Genomic DNA, 16,778 nt, shown 5'->3' with positions numbered 1-16,778 from the left:
CTATAGAGGTGGATAAAGTATAGTTAAAGGAAATATGACTGATCTTATTAGAGTGTTAGCAAGATCACTAATTGATTCACTGTTAGGTGAACACACGACTTTTCTACACAGAAATAAAGTTAATCTACTTACATAACTATAACAGAGCTTCTAGCAGGTAAATATCAATTAATGTACAAAATGTATGGAGCCCTACATAGAAGGACGTATAATACAGGGGTAGTAGGTAAGGAGCAAGTGCTTTATATTCTTATGTTCAATACCATGCGAAATATAATCGTCTCATCTAATTGTCCTTATAATGTCTGATTAAAATGTATGCGTTCTCTTGTTTCAAGTTAGATAACGAACGGTAGCCACCTTCCAAACACATCAACAAACCACCAAAAGAAATATACACGGACATCTTATCGTCTGTAGTGTTTTCTTCAAACTTGTAAACAGTACCATACATGACGTAATCGTAATCATCAGCCAATGACTTCTCATCAGCATTGGGAGGTCTCCAAGATCCATTAGAAGCCATAGCCAGAGATTCGTTACCTAAAGAGTTGGCCAATGTGATGGTTAAGGAGTCATTGGTCTTCACAGGGAACAATTCAGCGTTGATGTCAAGAGTAATTTTAATATCTTGTGAGGTTGATGATTGTCCCACTATACGAGCCACCTTGTTGTATCTAGCGGTGTCGACAGATTCGACATTGAACATGTCTTCGAATAAGATGCTTGACATTGTGTGTATTAGTTAATCAATTGAAGTTGGTTAAGGCTAGAATCCGATGAGTTATTCCAGTTTACAGTTAGCAATTTTCTACTTTGAAAAAAAATTCCACTGCGCTACCTATTGTGATATTAACGGTAGCGCGAATTTTCTTAGTCGCACTGAAGTTCTTTTCGAAAAATCCTATTATGTCTCCTAAACGGGTACATTAGTAAACATCTAAAAATAGTTGTAGCAACTTGATTTTGAACCACTTTAAGCCAGAAGATGCAATGAAAAGTAATAGGGATTCGATTTGACTCGATTTGACTCTTACCACTACAAGATTTGACTTTAACCGTTACAAGGCTAGAAAAGGAAACGAGAGAAGCGTTTACACAACCATGACAACAGAGACAGCAGAGAAGAAGCAACTAAGCACAGTGATGGCAGTAGCATACAATGTGATTTCACGATTACTATTAGTGGGTATTGGTATTGCTATTGGAGCAGTAAGCACTAGTCCAACATCCATTTACTACAAGAGAGATAACACGGCTGATAATAATAACGATAATAAGGACAGTGCTTCGAGTATAGTCAAGAAGATCCTCAACAATACCGCATTCAGAGTAGCAGTTGTGTTTTTGGCTATTTTGCTCATTAATATGGTGGCTATTTGTATTCACCATATTTATCATAGAGTGACAACCAACTCGAAATCATATCGTAATATTGAACGTGTGATTTCACCCTTTTAATGTATAGTTAATGAATATATTAAAGATGTTTAGCTGTGTTAGTTGACAACAGTAAGACATAGTCAGACAGTAGTCAGACAGTGAACAGACAGTGAACAGACAGTGAACAGACAGTAGTGTATGCGGTTATCGTGTAATACTTTGGTTGCTTATTGTCACTCTTACCACACCTCTCTCTGCTGCATATCGGCATTCTTTCTGTAATTCAACCAATGATGCAAAGACCTGGATGTCATTGAGATAAGGACCATAAGTCGATGTCACGTGACTAGCTAATCCAACCAATGGCATACAGTTATTGCTTAATAACAAATTTAAAGGTCAAACAGCTAACTAGCTAACAAACGTAACTGATAACAGTGGCGGTAAAAATACTCTGATATTACGCCCCCATAACCACACAACCCTTGTAATAACATCCTTAACACCGTCCAGTACCAGTGTAGTGAATTCAGCCTGTCCTTTGATAATTTTTCGGTGCCTTTAATCAGTTGCCTCTTGTCCTATCTAAGCCTTCTTGGACATTGTGCACTCCATATGGAAACGGAGTCGGAGATCTCCATCGTAAACTAATTGTTATCATTCGGCAACGACAAGCAGAGAAGAACCAGATTCTTCAGTGATAACTTTTTATTCCCATTGCGGTCTCCTCACTGTAAAGGAAAAGTCACATACATAAATCAATAACAGTTTTAATTATTGTATTGGTTACTGTCACTAAATAGTTATTGTACTTACAGTCACAACAATAGGTCTTAAGCCGTAGGTGCAAAATACAAGTCAGACTCTCATAATGTCAACGCTTCCTTCGTTACCAAAAAGACTACTTCAAGTCTCCTGTGCCATGGCATGGTGTCTCGTGGCAGCAGGCCCCGTGTTTGGGTTCGCGGCCTTGAAACCAATCTTGATCCAACAAGGAATCTATAAAGATAAATGTGATGTGACTACCATCACAGGGGACGATGTCAAGGGTGGAGTCTTATGCACTAACCAGGACCTTGCCTTAAACGGGTTGTTTACAGTGGCTTGTATGGTCACTAATATCTGTGCTTTGCCTGTTGGTTCAGTGCTTGACAAATTTGGACCTCGGGTCACGGGGATAATTGGAGCCTTTATCATCTTCTTGGGGTCTTTGATCTTAAGATGGAACACTACGGCGGTCGACACTTATATGTTTGGCTACACAATGTTAGCCTTAGGAGGTCCGTTTGTCTTCATTTCATGTTTCCAATTGGCCAATAGTTTCCCCAAAAACAGTGGGTTGATCCTAGCGTTATTAACTGGAGCTTTTGACTCTTCTCTGGCGTTGTTCTTGGGGTATAGAGTGATTTACTTTGGTTGGAAACCTATCGGACTCGCTCAGTTTTTTACTTATTATACCGTTGTGCCGGTGTTCATTTTCTTGTGTCAGGTGTTCATCATGCCTGCAGAATCCTACAAGACCGTAGGAACGTTGGCGAAGATTGCTGAAACTGCCATTGACGAAACAGGTAAACCATTGGATAGAGATTTGCTTTTGCCCGAAGACCGTAATGATGAAGAACGCGCGGCCTTAATAAGAGCTAACTCTTTCAATAGTACTGGAGCTTCAGCAAATACTCCACTGACACTGGCAATTAGCTCAGGTATTCAAACTCCAGCAGAAACTACTCAATTGTTACAACAATACGCTCAAAGAAGAGACTCTGTGATTCTGAGAGCTTCGTTTACTTCCAAGAGTTCTCTTAAATCCGTCTATGAAGAAGTAGCAGAAGACAGATTAATCAATAAGTCCGGTGGTGTATTTGGTATAATGCATGGGTATACTCTTTATGAGCAATTGAAATCTCCGTGGTTCACATTAATGACATTATTTACTACCATTCAAATGCTTAGAATCAACTACTTTGTGGCTACAATCAAGTCTCAAGAAGAATATTTGTATGGTAGTATTGAGATTGCTACTACAATTAACCATTTCTTTGATTTGGCATTACCCTTAGGTGGGATTTGTTCCATACCTTTTATTGGGTTGGTATTAGACAATTTAACTACCCTCACTGTTCTTACAATACTTACGGTTATTTCCGTTGCAATAGGAATTTTGGGATTATTCCCTTGGATTCAAGGTACCTACCTTGGAATTATTCTTTTGGTATTATACAGACCTTTTTATTATACTGCAGTTAGTGATTTCTGTGCTAAAGTATTTGGATTTGAAACGTTTGGTACTATCTATGGAACAATCATTTGCTTCTCGGGTGTATGCAACATCTTACAACAATTATTAGATGGTCTTACTCACGAAACATTCAATATGAACCCTACACCCGTTAACTTTGTGCTTACGCTTTTAACTGTGGTCTTTGGAGGTTCTCTTTTGTATTACGTTAGAGCTCAAGAACAAACCTTGAAGAGACGCAATCTTGAATTCGAAGCACAAGATGCCCAAGCCATTGCTGTACCAAATTAATGGATGGACCATTCAACCATGCTATAATATTAGTTAGATAAACCTATTCTCTTTCTCCGCTTATGATCCGAAGCAGGATATATGCCTGTCAATAAACCAGTGGAAGCTTCAACTTCTACTTCTGTGATTGACTTGGGGGGAGCTTCTGTGCCTTCCCAACCCGGTTCTAGTTCGTATGCCTTAACGAAAGACTCCACCAAAGTCGCAGTATCTGAACTGTTCCTATCTGGAATATCAGATAATAAACTAGTAATTGACGACATTTTTGTTAGCTTGAATCACTTCTTTGCTTGCTTCTTAGCCTTCTCCTTTTCAGCCTTTTCAATTTGTCTTCTGGACCCCTTAATCAATTCCAAATGACCAACTCTCGATGCAATCAACTTCTCGGTGGAATTGGCCAACTGCGCCTTATGAACTTTGGCTAACTTTTCAGACTCGATAATCTTTTGTTTCTTAGGCTTGACGATCTTAGGTGCGTAGTTCTTGGGGTTCTGCTGCTTTTTGGTGACTCTAGCCGGAGCCTTTGCCTTCAACTTGAGTTTACCTTGAGCCATTTATAAAAAGCAATAGCTTAACTGGATAGTGGTTTGTGTTGATGATAGTTATACTGATGACTTTTGACTTGAGGGATGATCATCGGATAATGATCCTTTTTGAGCAGTTACACACGACCTTTATTTTCTTAATTCTATAATGTCGCAGAATTTCAAACGACATTCCCAATTTTTTTAATTCGAATATTTTCCATTTTGACTCGGGGTAACAACCAAAAAATGTCGGATTCGGTAGCGCCGCGCTCATCTTGAAAGTTATAGACAGGAATTCCTTTTTGATGAGCTTTATGATGATGAAAGATGACTCTTTCCGATCACCTTTTACTTCCTTCTCTTTGGTATCGAAGTCAAGGCATTGCCTATAAAGTGATACTGATTGAAGAAGAAGACGTGTGCTACATACACACTTCTAGTAGTTAAGCTTCTTTCCCAAATTCAACAATGAGTAAAGACCAATTTGTTGTATTACCTGGTCCAAAGGCTTTATCTGCCTTCAGAGTTAACAATTTGGTTCAGGAAATTGAACTGAAGTTACAAGCTCCTGGTTTGGTTAAGGAAGTCGCTTCATCTTATACCCATTACATTTCAGCAAAGGAAACTCTTTCTCAATCCCAGTTGGAATTGGTTAAGGTTTTGTTAACTTATGATAGTCCTGTTGATGCCAATGATGAATTTACTTCTCAGTTGATCAAGTTATCTGTGATCACTTCCAATGAATCTGGTGCCATTGAATTACCAAACGACACTTATTTAATCAGAATCTTACCTCGTTCTGGTACCATTTCTCCATGGTCCTCCAAGGCAACTGACATTGCTACCATTTGTGGGTTGGTCGATTATATTGAACGGGTTGAAAGAGGATTGTCTTTATTGGTCAGAGTTGAACCAGGTTTCCCCTTATTGGAAAAGTTAAGGTCTGGTGAATGTTTAACCAGTGTCTTTGACAGAATGACTCAAGAATTATACTTGAATGAAAAGGTTCCTCAATACAATGATTTGTTTGAACACCATTCTCCTAAGCCTTTGGTCACCGTTGACATCATCTCAAACAAGGATAACTTGATCCAAGCCAATAAGGATTTGGGTCTTGCTTTGGACAAGGGTGAAATCGATTATTTGATAAAAGCCTTTGGCCAAATCATTGGTAGAAACCCAACTGATGTCGAATTGTTTATGTTTGCTCAAGTTAACTCTGAACATTGTCGTCATAAAATCTTCAACGCTGATTGGACCATTGATGGTGAAGAAAAGGAATTGTCCTTGTTCAAAATGATTAGAAATACCCATAATAAGAACCCTCAATACACTATTAGTGCTTATTCTGATAATGCTGCAGTTTTTGAAGGTTCTGAAGGTTATCTTTTCACTCCTGAATTGACTTCCCATCAATGGATTGCCATCAAGGAACAAGTTCAAACTTTGATTAAGGTTGAAACCCATAACCATCCTACTGCTGTTTCTCCATTTGCAGGTGCAGCCACAGGGTCTGGTGGTGAAATCAGAGATGAAGGTGCTGTTGGTAGAGGTTCTAAATCCAAAGCTGGTTTATCCGGTTTCTCTGTGGCTGATTTGAATATTCCTGACTTGAAGCAGCCTTGGGAAAGAGATGTTGGTAAGCCAAATCATATTGCTTCCTCCTTGGATATCATGATTGAAGCTCCAATTGGTTCAGCTGCCTTCAACAATGAATTTGGTAGACCTGCTATTAACGGTTACTTTAGAACTTTGACCACTGAAGTCATCAATAGCGAAGGTAAAACAGAACTTAGAGGTTTCCATAAGCCAATTATGCTTGCTGGTGGGTTGGGTGCCATTAGACCAGGTTTAGCTTTAAAGAACAAGAAAATCACCCCCGGGGCTAACTTGATTGTCTTGGGTGGTCAATCTATGTTGATTGGTTTAGGTGGTGGTGCTGCTTCTTCTGTTCAATCTGGTGAAGGGTCTGCTGCTTTAGATTTTGCTTCAGTTCAAAGAGGTAACCCAGAAATCCAAAGACGTGCTCAACAAGTTATTGATGCTTGTGTAGCTCTTGGTGTCGAACACAACCCAATTCAATCTATCCATGATGTTGGTGCTGGTGGGTTATCAAATGCATTGCCTGAATTAGTTCATGACAACGACTTAGGTGCCAGATTTGAATTAAGAAATATCTTATCTTTAGAACCTGGTATGTCCCCCATGGAAGTTTGGTGTAACGAATCTCAAGAAAGATATGTTCTTGGTGTTGCTCCTGAAGATTTGGATATCTTTGTTAAAATTTGTGAACGTGAAAGAGCTCCATTTGCTGTTGTTGGTCATGCTACTGAAGAACAACGTTTAGTGTTGACTGATTCTCTCTTGAAGACTACTCCAATTGATTTGGAAATGTCTGTTTTGTTTGGCAAACCACCAAAAATGTCTAGAGAAGCCATCACTCAAGACTTACAATTGCCAGCTTTCCCAACATCAAACTTGGCTGTTTCAGATGCCATTCAAAGAGTCTTGCAATTACCTTCAGTTGGTTCCAAAAACTTTTTGATCACCATTGGTGACAGATTCGTCACTGGGTTGGTTGATAGAGATCAAATGATTGGTCCATGGCAGGTACCTGTTGCCGATGTTGCTGTCACAGCCACATCTTCAGGTCCTGAGATTTTGACTACTGGTGAAGCCTTTGCTATGGGTGAAAAGCCAACTTTGGCTTTGATTTCTGCTGCCGCTTCCGCTAAGATGTGTGTTGCTGAATCATTGTTGAATGCTTTCGCTGCCGATATTCCAGCTTTAGACAGAGTCAAGCTATCTGCCAATTGGATGAGTGCTGCTTCTCATCCTGGTGAAGGTGCCAAGTTGTATGAAGCTGTTAAAGCAATTGGTTTGGACTTGTGTCCAGATTTGGGAATCGCCATTCCTGTCGGTAAGGATTCCATGTCCATGAAGATGAAATGGGATGACAAGGAAGTTACTGCACCATTATCTTTGGTCATTACAGCTTTTGCTCCAGTTTCTAATACCTCCAATACCTGGACTCCTTACTTGCAAACAACCACCACTGATGAAGATACCGTTTTGGTATTAGTTGATCTCGCTGCAAAAGTTCCACAAAAGGCCTTGGGTGGTTCTGCTTTGGCCCAGGTGTATGGTGCTGTTGGTGACAGTGCTCCTACTGTTCATGACAACCAAGTTCTTAAGTCATTCTTAGAAACTTTGATTGAATTACACACAAGTGACTTTGATGTGTTGGCCTACCATGACAGATCTGATGGTGGTCTCTTTGCTACCATTGCTGAAATGGCTTTCGCTTCCAGAACTGGTGTTGAAATTAAGGTTTCTGATGAAGACTTGATCTCAGGATTATTCAATGAAGAATTGGGTGCTGTTTTCCAAATCAAATCAAAGGACGTTGATCAATTTGTTGACATATTCAGCAAGCACAATATTTCTGCTGATTTTATTTCTGTTGTTTGTAAGCCAATTGTTGGTTCTCAAGCTGTGACCATCTCTCATAAGGGTAGCACTGTTTACGAAAGCACCAGAGGTGAGTTACAACAATTATGGGCCAAGACCTCTTACCACATGCAAAAGTTGAGAGACAATCCAATTACCTCTCAAGAAGAATTCAATGCCATCTTAGATGACAAAGATCCTGGTTTGTCTTACCAATTGACATACAATGTTGGTGATGATTTAGGAATCTCCAAATTGTCAGCCAAACCTAAAGTTGCTATCTTAAGAGAACAAGGTGTTAACTCTCAACAAGAAATGGCTTTCTCCTTCCAACAAGCCGGATTCGATGTCTATGATGTTCATATGTCTGACATTTTATCGGGTCGTATTACTTTAGATTCATTTGTTGGTATTGCTGCCTGTGGTGGGTTTTCATATGGTGATGTTTTGGGTGCTGGTGCTGGTTGGGCCAAATCTGTGATGTTCAATGAAAGAGCTAGGAATGAATTCACCAAGTTTTTCCAGGAACGAGATGATACATTTGCCTTTGGTGCCTGCAACGGTTGTCAATTCTTGAGTCGTATTCGTGAGTTGATTCCAGGTACTGAGAACTGGCCAACATTTGAACGTAACATAAGTGAACAATATGAAGCACGTTTTGTTATGGTTGAAGTAGTTGATGAAGGTGACAACAGTATATTTTTGCAGGGAATGAAGGGATCCAAGTTACCTATCGTTGTTGCACATGGTGAGGGTCGTGCCTCTTTTGCTGATGATAAGAAGAGCAAGTTCGACACTGACAAACAAACCGTTGTTAGATATGTTGACAACTATGGTAACACAGCTACCCTGTACCCCTTCAATCCTAATGGATCTCCTGATGGTATTGCTGGTATTTCCAATGCCAGTGGTAGGGTTATGGCTATTATGCCTCATCCTGAAAGAGTAACCAGAAAGGAATCCAACTCTTATTACCCCGTTGACCAAGGTGCTTCTTGGGGAGGGTATGGTCCTTGGATCAGATTATTTAGAAACGCTAGAAAGTGGGTTGAAGAACAGCAAAAGTAAGTTTTGCTGAGAGTACCTTCGACTATCTACATTTATACAGCATGTTTTCATTTTAGTAAATAAACGTTTAATGAGTACTAAAGGTGTAAACAAACATTTGCATCTTTTTTATTGCTATTATCAAATTAAGGTTACCCGGACAAACTTAGCTAATATATTATGTAAGGGAACATTCATTTTATTCCATAGTCGTGTATCTTCCAATTTGAAAATTTTCAGAACCTGTCTCACTAACAGTGAAAAATTTTTTAAAACCCGTTCCTATTCATCTCTTCTTGTCTTTTGCTTTCTATATCCCAACAACAAAAATGGTTTCCATCTTATCCAAGAAGAGAAAGTTAGTCGCTGACGGTGTTTTCTACGCCGAATTGAACGAATTCTTCACCAGAGAATTGGCCGAACAAGGTTATGCTGGTGTTGAAGTCAGAAAGACCCCAACCAAGTTGGAAGTTATCGTTAAGGCTTCTAACACTCAAGGTGTTTTGGGTGAACAAGGTAGAAGAATCCACGAATTGACTTCTTTGATTGTCAAGAGATTCAGATTGTCTCCAGAAGGTATCGTTATCTACGCTGAACGTGTTGAAGAACGTGGTTTGTCTGCTGCTGTTCAAGCTGAAGGTTTGAAGTCCAAGTTGTTGGCTGGTATGCCTTTGAGAAGAGCCGCTTACGGTGTCTTGAGACACACCATGGCTTCTGGTGCTAAGGGTGTTGAAGTTGTCATCTCTGGTAAGTTGAGAGCTGCTAGAGCCAAGTCCCAAAAGTACTCTGACGGTTTCATGATCCACTCTGGTCAACCAACCAAGGATTTCATTGACACTGCCATCAGACACGTTTTGATGAGACAAGGTGTCTTGGGTATCAAAGTTAAGATCATGAAGGACCCTGCTCAAAACAAGAGAGGTCCAAAGTCTTTGCCTGATGCTGTCAAGATTGCTGAAGCTAAGGACGAAGATGAAATCATCCCAGCTCCTACTGTCAGAATCCACAGAGCTGCTGCTGCTGCTCCAGCTGAAGAAGCTGAAGCTGAAGCTGCTGCTTAAACAGATTACTCATGTATACTATAATCGATTACATATATGTTTAATTAATTCTGTTAAAAATAGTAAGTTTGCGTAATTACTTTAATTTGTTTATTATGTTACCAATGACTCTTATATCACGTGAGTGATCACACGAAATAATGCACATAAACATGGTTCGTTTAAATTCTGAAAGAGGGATGTGTGCATTTATTTTCGCACTGTGAACAGAACATTTTGCTTTGTGAACAATAGAATGAACAGATAAATTTAAAAGACTAGGACTTTAAAGTCCGTGACTTCGGATCAACGGCAGTATTTGTGAGAGTTTTTTTTTTTCGATGAGGTCATGAAATGAAATGGTATAGCCGTGTAGCTGCCTCAAATTCTCTCTCCGACAATTCCTCCTCTATGAGCGAAACCGACGTACATCATGGGGAAAAGTCTGGGGGTCGTCGGAATCGGAGATAGTCCGAGTGAATTACCGAAGCTTCGTTTATACTCGTACCATTATATCCGTTGACGTGAACTTGTTTCGGTGGCAACATCGACCCATATTCAAAGGTACAATATATTATTACTCATGTTCAGTGATTGCCATTGGCTTAGTGTCTGTCAACGAAGCTTATCCGCAGTTAATTTCACAAGGTCAAAAAGGGGAAGAAGCACCAAGAAGTATTAGTAACCATTGATTTGTACAGGTACAGAATATTTTTTCAGTGACATTTTTGTCGGCGAAAAGGACCGGCTCAATAATTCGGAGTTCGCCCGTAGGACAATAAGACAAATGTGGAGTCCACGGAGATTAAGTTCCACATGCCTAGTATATAAATGGGTTTAAATCATGTTAATTTCATTAAAACTAACATTATTTAAATTACCAACAGTACTACTATTACGCCTACTGCTACATTTAAGATTACTATATTAAGCAATGTCACCTTTTAAGAAAACTTTCCAAACTTTACCAACTGCTTTCTTGCCATTGACCTCAGAACCAAGTAAGCCATTTGTTATTGAAAACGTTTCTCCAACATCATCTCCTACCTTGGTGCCTATGGCTGTTTCTTCACTGGTTGATTCTAAGGGTAGATCTATGTCTATTGTTGAATTGAAGTAAAATTTTTAGAAACGATTATTTATGGGTTTAGGTTTATGGGTATATTATGAAGTAAATAAGTATTTATGAATGGATTACGGTTTATTACGAATTAAAAGTTGTAGAATTTCACGTGATACAGTTGTATCATACTTTACATGTCACGTGCAAAACATAATTTCGATTTTGTATATACAAGAGGTAAGAACCCATTGAACTAAAATAATGGATAGAACTCATTATATTTGTACAAATAGTAACTGGAACTAAGCAACCCAACACCAAGGATTGACATGGGTACTGGTTTTTTGAACTCCGTCTTAAGGGTTCTAACAAGACCTGCAACAGACAAAACTACACTTGAACCTAAGGCAAGTTCCAAACCCCAATCAGCATTCTTTTGAAGAAGATAACCGGCACTTAAATAAGTTGCTGATAATGTAAGGCCAGCGGCTAAGGATGGCACAGATCCCTTACGAGAAAACGCAATTGCACCACCAATGAGGTTAAGAGCAGATAAAGTATAAGCAGGATGTTCCATATTGAATTGTATTGAATGAAGATAGGGGATAATAATTGGGGTGAGTGACGACTTTCAGTCATTATTTATAATGCGACAAAAAATTAGTCGTAGAACTGTTTGACGTCCGAGGCTTTGGTAATTATCCGAAATTGTCCCATTTAGGAAACCAATGTCACAGAATGAAAATTTTCAGCAAAAATTGTTATGCGGGTTACTACAAAGAGTAAAACAATAGGAGAGCAGTGGCAGTGGCAGTAGCAGTTGTACTACTAATACAACTACTACTACAACTACTACTACAACTACTACTACAACTACCATTGCACTACTAATAGTAAAGCGTTTAACTGACACTACTCCTAGCAATTGTCCACAGCAGTGTATGTAAATAATAATGTTCGCACCAAACGAGCAAACCCGTACTATTGTGCCATCCATGACACCACCGTTCTACTGATTGAGATCCAGTTCCATAGTATATGAACGCTATATTATATCCATCATCCGTTTATTACAAATTTACCATACAATCAATGTATACACACAGAAATATACATATATATGCATAATAGCATGACTGTAATGATTAACCGGTAAATATATATAAATAGTCTCTATAGTTGATTCTAACCGTTGTAATAATATCCAACGTACCCGATTCGATTCCCGGTATGGCACCGCACCGCACCGTACCAGCGAACCGTTTTGGACGCTTTGCTCCGTCAGACCTCATTTCAACCAGTGTGTCATGGCAGTCGACAAATTCTCTCCGCAGCACTTGATTCATTCGATAAACATACATCAATCGACGTATATACCACCGTATAATTTTAGATCGATCGATCATGAACATCTCTTCGATGTTATCGGCTTCAGCACCGGCCAATGGGAATGGCGTCGTTGTTGATGATGATGGTAGTAATGCTAATAATAATATTGCTGAAGAACCTGTCACGACGTCGACCCATAGACCGTTACAATCCATAGTTCAGTCGATCATTCCCCAGAGTCTTATTGAAGATGATACCATGACAACTGTGACTACAGCGACCACTGGATCGACTACAGCCAATGGGCATGTTCCAACTGAAAATGAACCGGAGGAATCACCAAATGATATCGATGGCGAAGACGTCTCAAACGACGAACTCATTCAAGAAGCAAGAGCCCGTGAAATCAACTCCACTGATCCCGACGTTCAAAAGTATTTGACTCGTTTCACCAATAAAGTCAATTTGGTCCATCAATTCGACGACGACTTGGTCAAAGCAAATACGCTTCTGTTGTTCGAGTTCGACCATGATAAAAACTTACTTGATCTCCAACAGTCGAAGCAATATGCTGATAATTATATCTTGAGATTGACATCGGAAAGTGTCACGTTTGCCCTGAACAGCGGTCCATTTTCTCCTTCCCATACGTCGAACGAATGTGACTACAGATGGGGGTCGACCAGAGAGTTTACTCGTCCTGCCAGAAAGCCTTCGTCTCTTCTGTCGCTGATAACGTCGACTACAGCGGACGGTGGGAAGCGCGCCGCTGGTGGTGGGAAACGGAAAACCAAAGCGGTGGGAGGTAAAAACTCTGTTACACCCATTGCTCCCAAGCCAGCAGATGGAGCAGAAGGGAACGGCACTATGTCTACTTCGACTTCGACCACTGGATCTACGACGACGTCGACCTCTACGCGTCCCAAGCGAACCCGGACGAAGAAGAGATCGCCCTACGACGAAGAGTTGGATGACGCAGAGGCCGAAGCAGCAGCAGAAGACGAAGAGGCAGCAGAGGAGGCCGCCGCTTCAGCACCACCACTCAAAAGAGCCAGACGCAAAACTGCCTTGGCCAATGGGAAATCGTCGACATCGTTGGTTAATTCGGAGATTGACAAAGATGGTGAGCCTTCTGTTCGGATCAAGTTGAAGTTAAACTTGAAACACGACACGGATGACGAAGACGAAGAAGAAGAAGAAGAGGATGGTGGTGGAGATGACGACGACAGTAACACCAATAGCAACAAAAAGAAGAAGGGAACCATCAATAAGGCTTCGGCCACTCAACCACAAAAGGTGACCGTTAAGGAACAGAGAATGATTACAAGACAATACGATAATGTTTTCCTTTCTATTTGGAAGGATTTGGCTCGTAAGGATGGACCAAAAGTCAGTAGAATGATTCAACAAACCACTCAAGCCAAAGCCATCAACATGAAGAAAACATGTATTTTGGCTGCTCGAGAAGCCAAAAGATGGCAGTTACGGAACAACAAGAACCAAAAGGATTTAACCACCAAAGCAAGGAGAGCCATGAGGGAAATGTTCAACTTTTGGAAGAGAAACGAACGCACAGAAAGAGATTTGCGGAAGAAACATGAAAAGGAATTGATAGACAAAGCTAAACGAGAAGAGGAAGAAAGAGAAGCCAGAAGACAACTGAGAAAGTTAAACTTCTTGATCACCCAAACGGAATTGTATTCTCATTTCATTGGCAAGAAGATTCGAACCGATGAATTTGAAGGTAAAGATTCAGATCCAAAATTAACCAAAGTAACTGCTGCGTCATCAACAGGAGCAACAGCTGGTGGTGGTCATCATTATGATAAATATGAAGATGTGAAAGCATCGACCACTTCAACCAAAGATTTTTCGGCTATTGATTTTGATAACGAAGACGATGAAGCCTTGACGGCTGCTGCTGCTGCTAATGCTCAACAAGCCTTACAAGCAACAAGAGATAAGGCCAAGGAGTTCGATGACTTCAAGAACCCGGACACCAACGGAGAAGAAATGAACTTCCAGAACCCAACGTTAATGGGAGATATCACCATTTCTCAACCCAAATCATTGAAATGTACCTTGAAAGAGTATCAAATCAAAGGTTTGAATTGGCTAGCAAACTTATACGAACAAGGGATCAATGGGATCTTGGCCGATGAGATGGGGTTGGGTAAAACGGTTCAATCCATTTCTGTATTGGCTTATTTGGCTGAAACTCACAATATCTGGGGTCCATTCCTTGTGGTTACTCCAGCTTCCACCTTACACAATTGGCAACAAGAAATCACCAAGTTTGTACCCGAGTTCAAGGTCTTGCCCTATTGGGGTAACGCTAAGGATCGGAAGGTATTAAGAAAGTTTTGGGATAGAAAGTCCATTAAATACGGTAGAGATGCTCCGTTCCATGTGTTGGTGACTTCTTATCAATTGGTAGTTGCAGATGCTGCATATTTCCGTAAGATGAGATGGCAATACATGATTCTTGATGAAGCTCAAGCCATTAAATCTTCTCAATCGTCAAGATGGAAAGTGCTTTTATCATTTTCATGCAGAAATAGATTGTTATTAACCGGTACCCCTATTCAAAACTCCATGCAAGAATTATGGGCTCTTTTGCATTTCATCATGCCTTCATTATTTGATTCCCATGACGAATTCAGTGATTGGTTTTCCAAAGATATTGAAAGCCATGCTCAATCAAACACTCAATTGAATGAAGAACAATTGAGAAGATTACACATGATTTTGAAGCCCTTCATGTTGAGAAGAATTAAAAAGAATGTCCAAAGTGAATTGGGGGATAAGGTGGAAATCGATATCTTTTGTAATCTTACCAACAGACAAAAGAAGTATTATCAAATGTTGAAATCTCAAATTTCTATTATGGATATATTGGATCAAGCCAATAGCAATTCCCGAGGAGAAGAAACAACCGAATCTTTGATCAATTTGGTTATGCAATTCAGAAAGGTTTGTAATCATCCTGATTTGTTTGAAAGAGCAGATGTCAAGTCTCCGTTTTCCTTTGGATCTTTCTCCGATACTTCATCGTTCCTTCGGGAGACCAATGACTTGGAAATGTCGTATTCGGCTAAGAACCACATTGAATACAATTTACCTCGGTTGATCTACGATGACTTGTTAACTCCGTCGTTCAACAATAATGTCGGCAGTAAGCCGAAGATCAATAGCATGTTTGACATTTACCATCCGTCAAATACAGTCACAGACTCAAACTCAGACAATACGTCATTTGGCTGGTTGTCATTTGTCGATGTCAGTGGAGGAGAACTTTATCAGTTATCCCATAAGAATGTCCTTGAACGAGCATTGGATCTAAAGGAGTACACTGACATTAACTATGACAAAGTTAATCGGTTAAAGTATGTTTATGATGATTATGATGATGATGATGCCAAATTTATTCCAAAAAGCAAATTGCTTCTTATTAACGAATACAACAATGATTACGCTCAAGTCAACAACTCCATTCATTTGAAGGAATTACATACGGTACGAAACAAGGTTTATACCGATATGTATGTGAACATTTTAGATCCTGCTGCTGCACCTATTGCTACTGCACCTCCAATTGTTGCCCATTGTTCTTCACAATCCTTCTATTATGGTCAGAATGATGTCCTTTTCAACCCGCAAATCAGATCAAGCCTAATGCCCTTGAGTTTGAATACAGAATACACCTTGATGAATAAAGGTGTTCCCGTTGATCAATTCCCCAAGTCCAACATGCTTCCTCCTCCAATTAACCATAAGATTGACTATTCCAATATCCGAATGCCATCAATGGACAGATTCATATCTGAGTCCGGGAAATTGGCTCGATTGGATAGTTTATTGAATGAATTGAAAATGAATGATCATCGAGTATTAATTTACTTCCAAATGACCAGAATGATGGATTTGATGGAAGAGTATTTGACTTATAGACAACATAAGTTCATTCGATTGGATGGTTCTTCTAAATTAGATGATAGAAGAGATTTGGTCCATGATTGGCAAACCAAACCTGATATCTTTATCTTTTTATTATCCACTAGAGCTGGTGGGTTGGGTATCAATTTAACTGCTGCTGATACGGTTATCTTTTATGATTCTGATTGGAACCCCACCATTGATTCCCAAGCTATGGATAGAGCCCATAGATTGGGACAAACTCGTCAAGTCACTGTGTATAGACTTTTGGCAAAGGGTACTATTGAAGAACGTATGAGAGATAGAGCTAAACAAAAGGAACAAGTTCAACAAGTGGTGATGGAAGGTAAGGCCACAATGGTTAGCAAGAAGGAAGAAGCTGCCAACAAGAAGAAGGATGCTGCGTTCTTGCTCTTGGGTAATGGCGATGAAGCAGCGTAGCACACACACACACATATATATATATATACCAC

At 39.8% G+C, this 16,778-nt stretch overlaps 9 protein-coding genes across 9 annotated transcripts; 5 read left to right on the top strand and 4 right to left on the bottom strand.

The window, feature by feature from the left end:
- Positions 1-286: 286 nt before the first annotated feature.
- Positions 287-733, bottom strand: RPB8 (DNA-directed RNA polymerase core subunit; the record flags this gene model as incomplete). The annotated part of the gene is made up of 1 exon (XM_043195590.1): positions 287-733. One exon carries the CDS (start codon positions 731-733, stop codon positions 287-289), a length of 447 nt encoding a protein of 148 aa, XP_043049763.1.
- Positions 734-2,254: 1,521 nt separating this feature from the next.
- Positions 2,255-3,913, top strand: KQ657_004927 (uncharacterized protein; the record flags this gene model as incomplete). The annotated part of the gene is made up of 1 exon (XM_043195589.1): positions 2,255-3,913. One exon carries the CDS (start codon positions 2,255-2,257, stop codon positions 3,911-3,913), a length of 1,659 nt encoding a protein of 552 aa, XP_043049762.1.
- Positions 3,914-3,942: 29 nt separating this feature from the next.
- On the bottom strand, positions 3,943-4,176 carry KQ657_004926 (uncharacterized protein; the record flags this gene model as incomplete). The annotated part of the gene is given in 2 exon segments (XM_043195588.1): positions 3,943-4,159; positions 4,172-4,176. 2 exon segments carry the CDS (start codon positions 4,174-4,176, stop codon positions 3,943-3,945), a joined length of 222 nt encoding a protein of 73 aa, XP_043049761.1.
- A 15-nt stretch (positions 4,177-4,191) lies between these two features.
- On the bottom strand, positions 4,192-4,467 carry KQ657_004925 (uncharacterized protein; the record flags this gene model as incomplete). The annotated part of the gene is made up of 1 exon (XM_043195587.1): positions 4,192-4,467. The coding sequence occupies one exon, from the start codon at positions 4,465-4,467 to the stop codon at positions 4,192-4,194; it is 276 nt and encodes a 91-aa protein (XP_043049760.1).
- A 441-nt stretch (positions 4,468-4,908) lies between these two features.
- Positions 4,909-8,958, top strand: ADE6 (phosphoribosylformylglycinamidine synthase; the record flags this gene model as incomplete). Its single annotated transcript, XM_043195586.1, has 1 exon — positions 4,909-8,958. The coding sequence occupies one exon, from the start codon at positions 4,909-4,911 to the stop codon at positions 8,956-8,958; it is 4,050 nt and encodes a 1,349-aa protein (XP_043049759.1).
- A 308-nt stretch (positions 8,959-9,266) lies between these two features.
- RPS3 (40S ribosomal protein uS3) lies at positions 9,267-9,998 on the top strand (the record flags this gene model as incomplete). The annotated part of the gene is made up of 1 exon (XM_043195585.1): positions 9,267-9,998. One exon carries the CDS (start codon positions 9,267-9,269, stop codon positions 9,996-9,998), a length of 732 nt encoding a protein of 243 aa, XP_043049758.1.
- Positions 9,999-10,793: 795 nt separating this feature from the next.
- On the top strand, positions 10,794-11,097 carry KQ657_004922 (uncharacterized protein; the record flags this gene model as incomplete). The annotated part of the gene is made up of 2 exons (XM_043195584.1): positions 10,794-10,800; positions 10,910-11,097. 2 exons carry the CDS (start codon positions 10,794-10,796, stop codon positions 11,095-11,097), a joined length of 195 nt encoding a protein of 64 aa, XP_043049757.1.
- A 196-nt stretch (positions 11,098-11,293) lies between these two features.
- Positions 11,294-11,617, bottom strand: KQ657_004921 (uncharacterized protein; the record flags this gene model as incomplete). Its single annotated transcript, XM_043195583.1, has 1 exon — positions 11,294-11,617. The coding sequence occupies one exon, from the start codon at positions 11,615-11,617 to the stop codon at positions 11,294-11,296; it is 324 nt and encodes a 107-aa protein (XP_043049756.1).
- An 827-nt stretch (positions 11,618-12,444) lies between these two features.
- Positions 12,445-16,746, top strand: INO80 (chromatin-remodeling ATPase; the record flags this gene model as incomplete). Its single annotated transcript, XM_043195582.1, has 1 exon — positions 12,445-16,746. One exon carries the CDS (start codon positions 12,445-12,447, stop codon positions 16,744-16,746), a length of 4,302 nt encoding a protein of 1,433 aa, XP_043049755.1.
- Between the last annotated feature and the right edge of the window lie 32 nt (positions 16,747-16,778).

This window comes from Scheffersomyces spartinae (genome assembly GCF_019049425.1).
Source record: "Scheffersomyces spartinae strain ARV_011 chromosome Unknown scaffold_8, whole genome shotgun sequence".
In the NCBI taxonomy this organism is placed as follows: domain Eukaryota; kingdom Fungi; phylum Ascomycota; class Pichiomycetes; order Serinales; family Debaryomycetaceae; genus Lizanozyma; species Lizanozyma spartinae.
The sequence above is the reverse complement of the archived record's forward strand: the minus strand, read 5'-3'. Positions and strand labels throughout refer to the sequence as shown.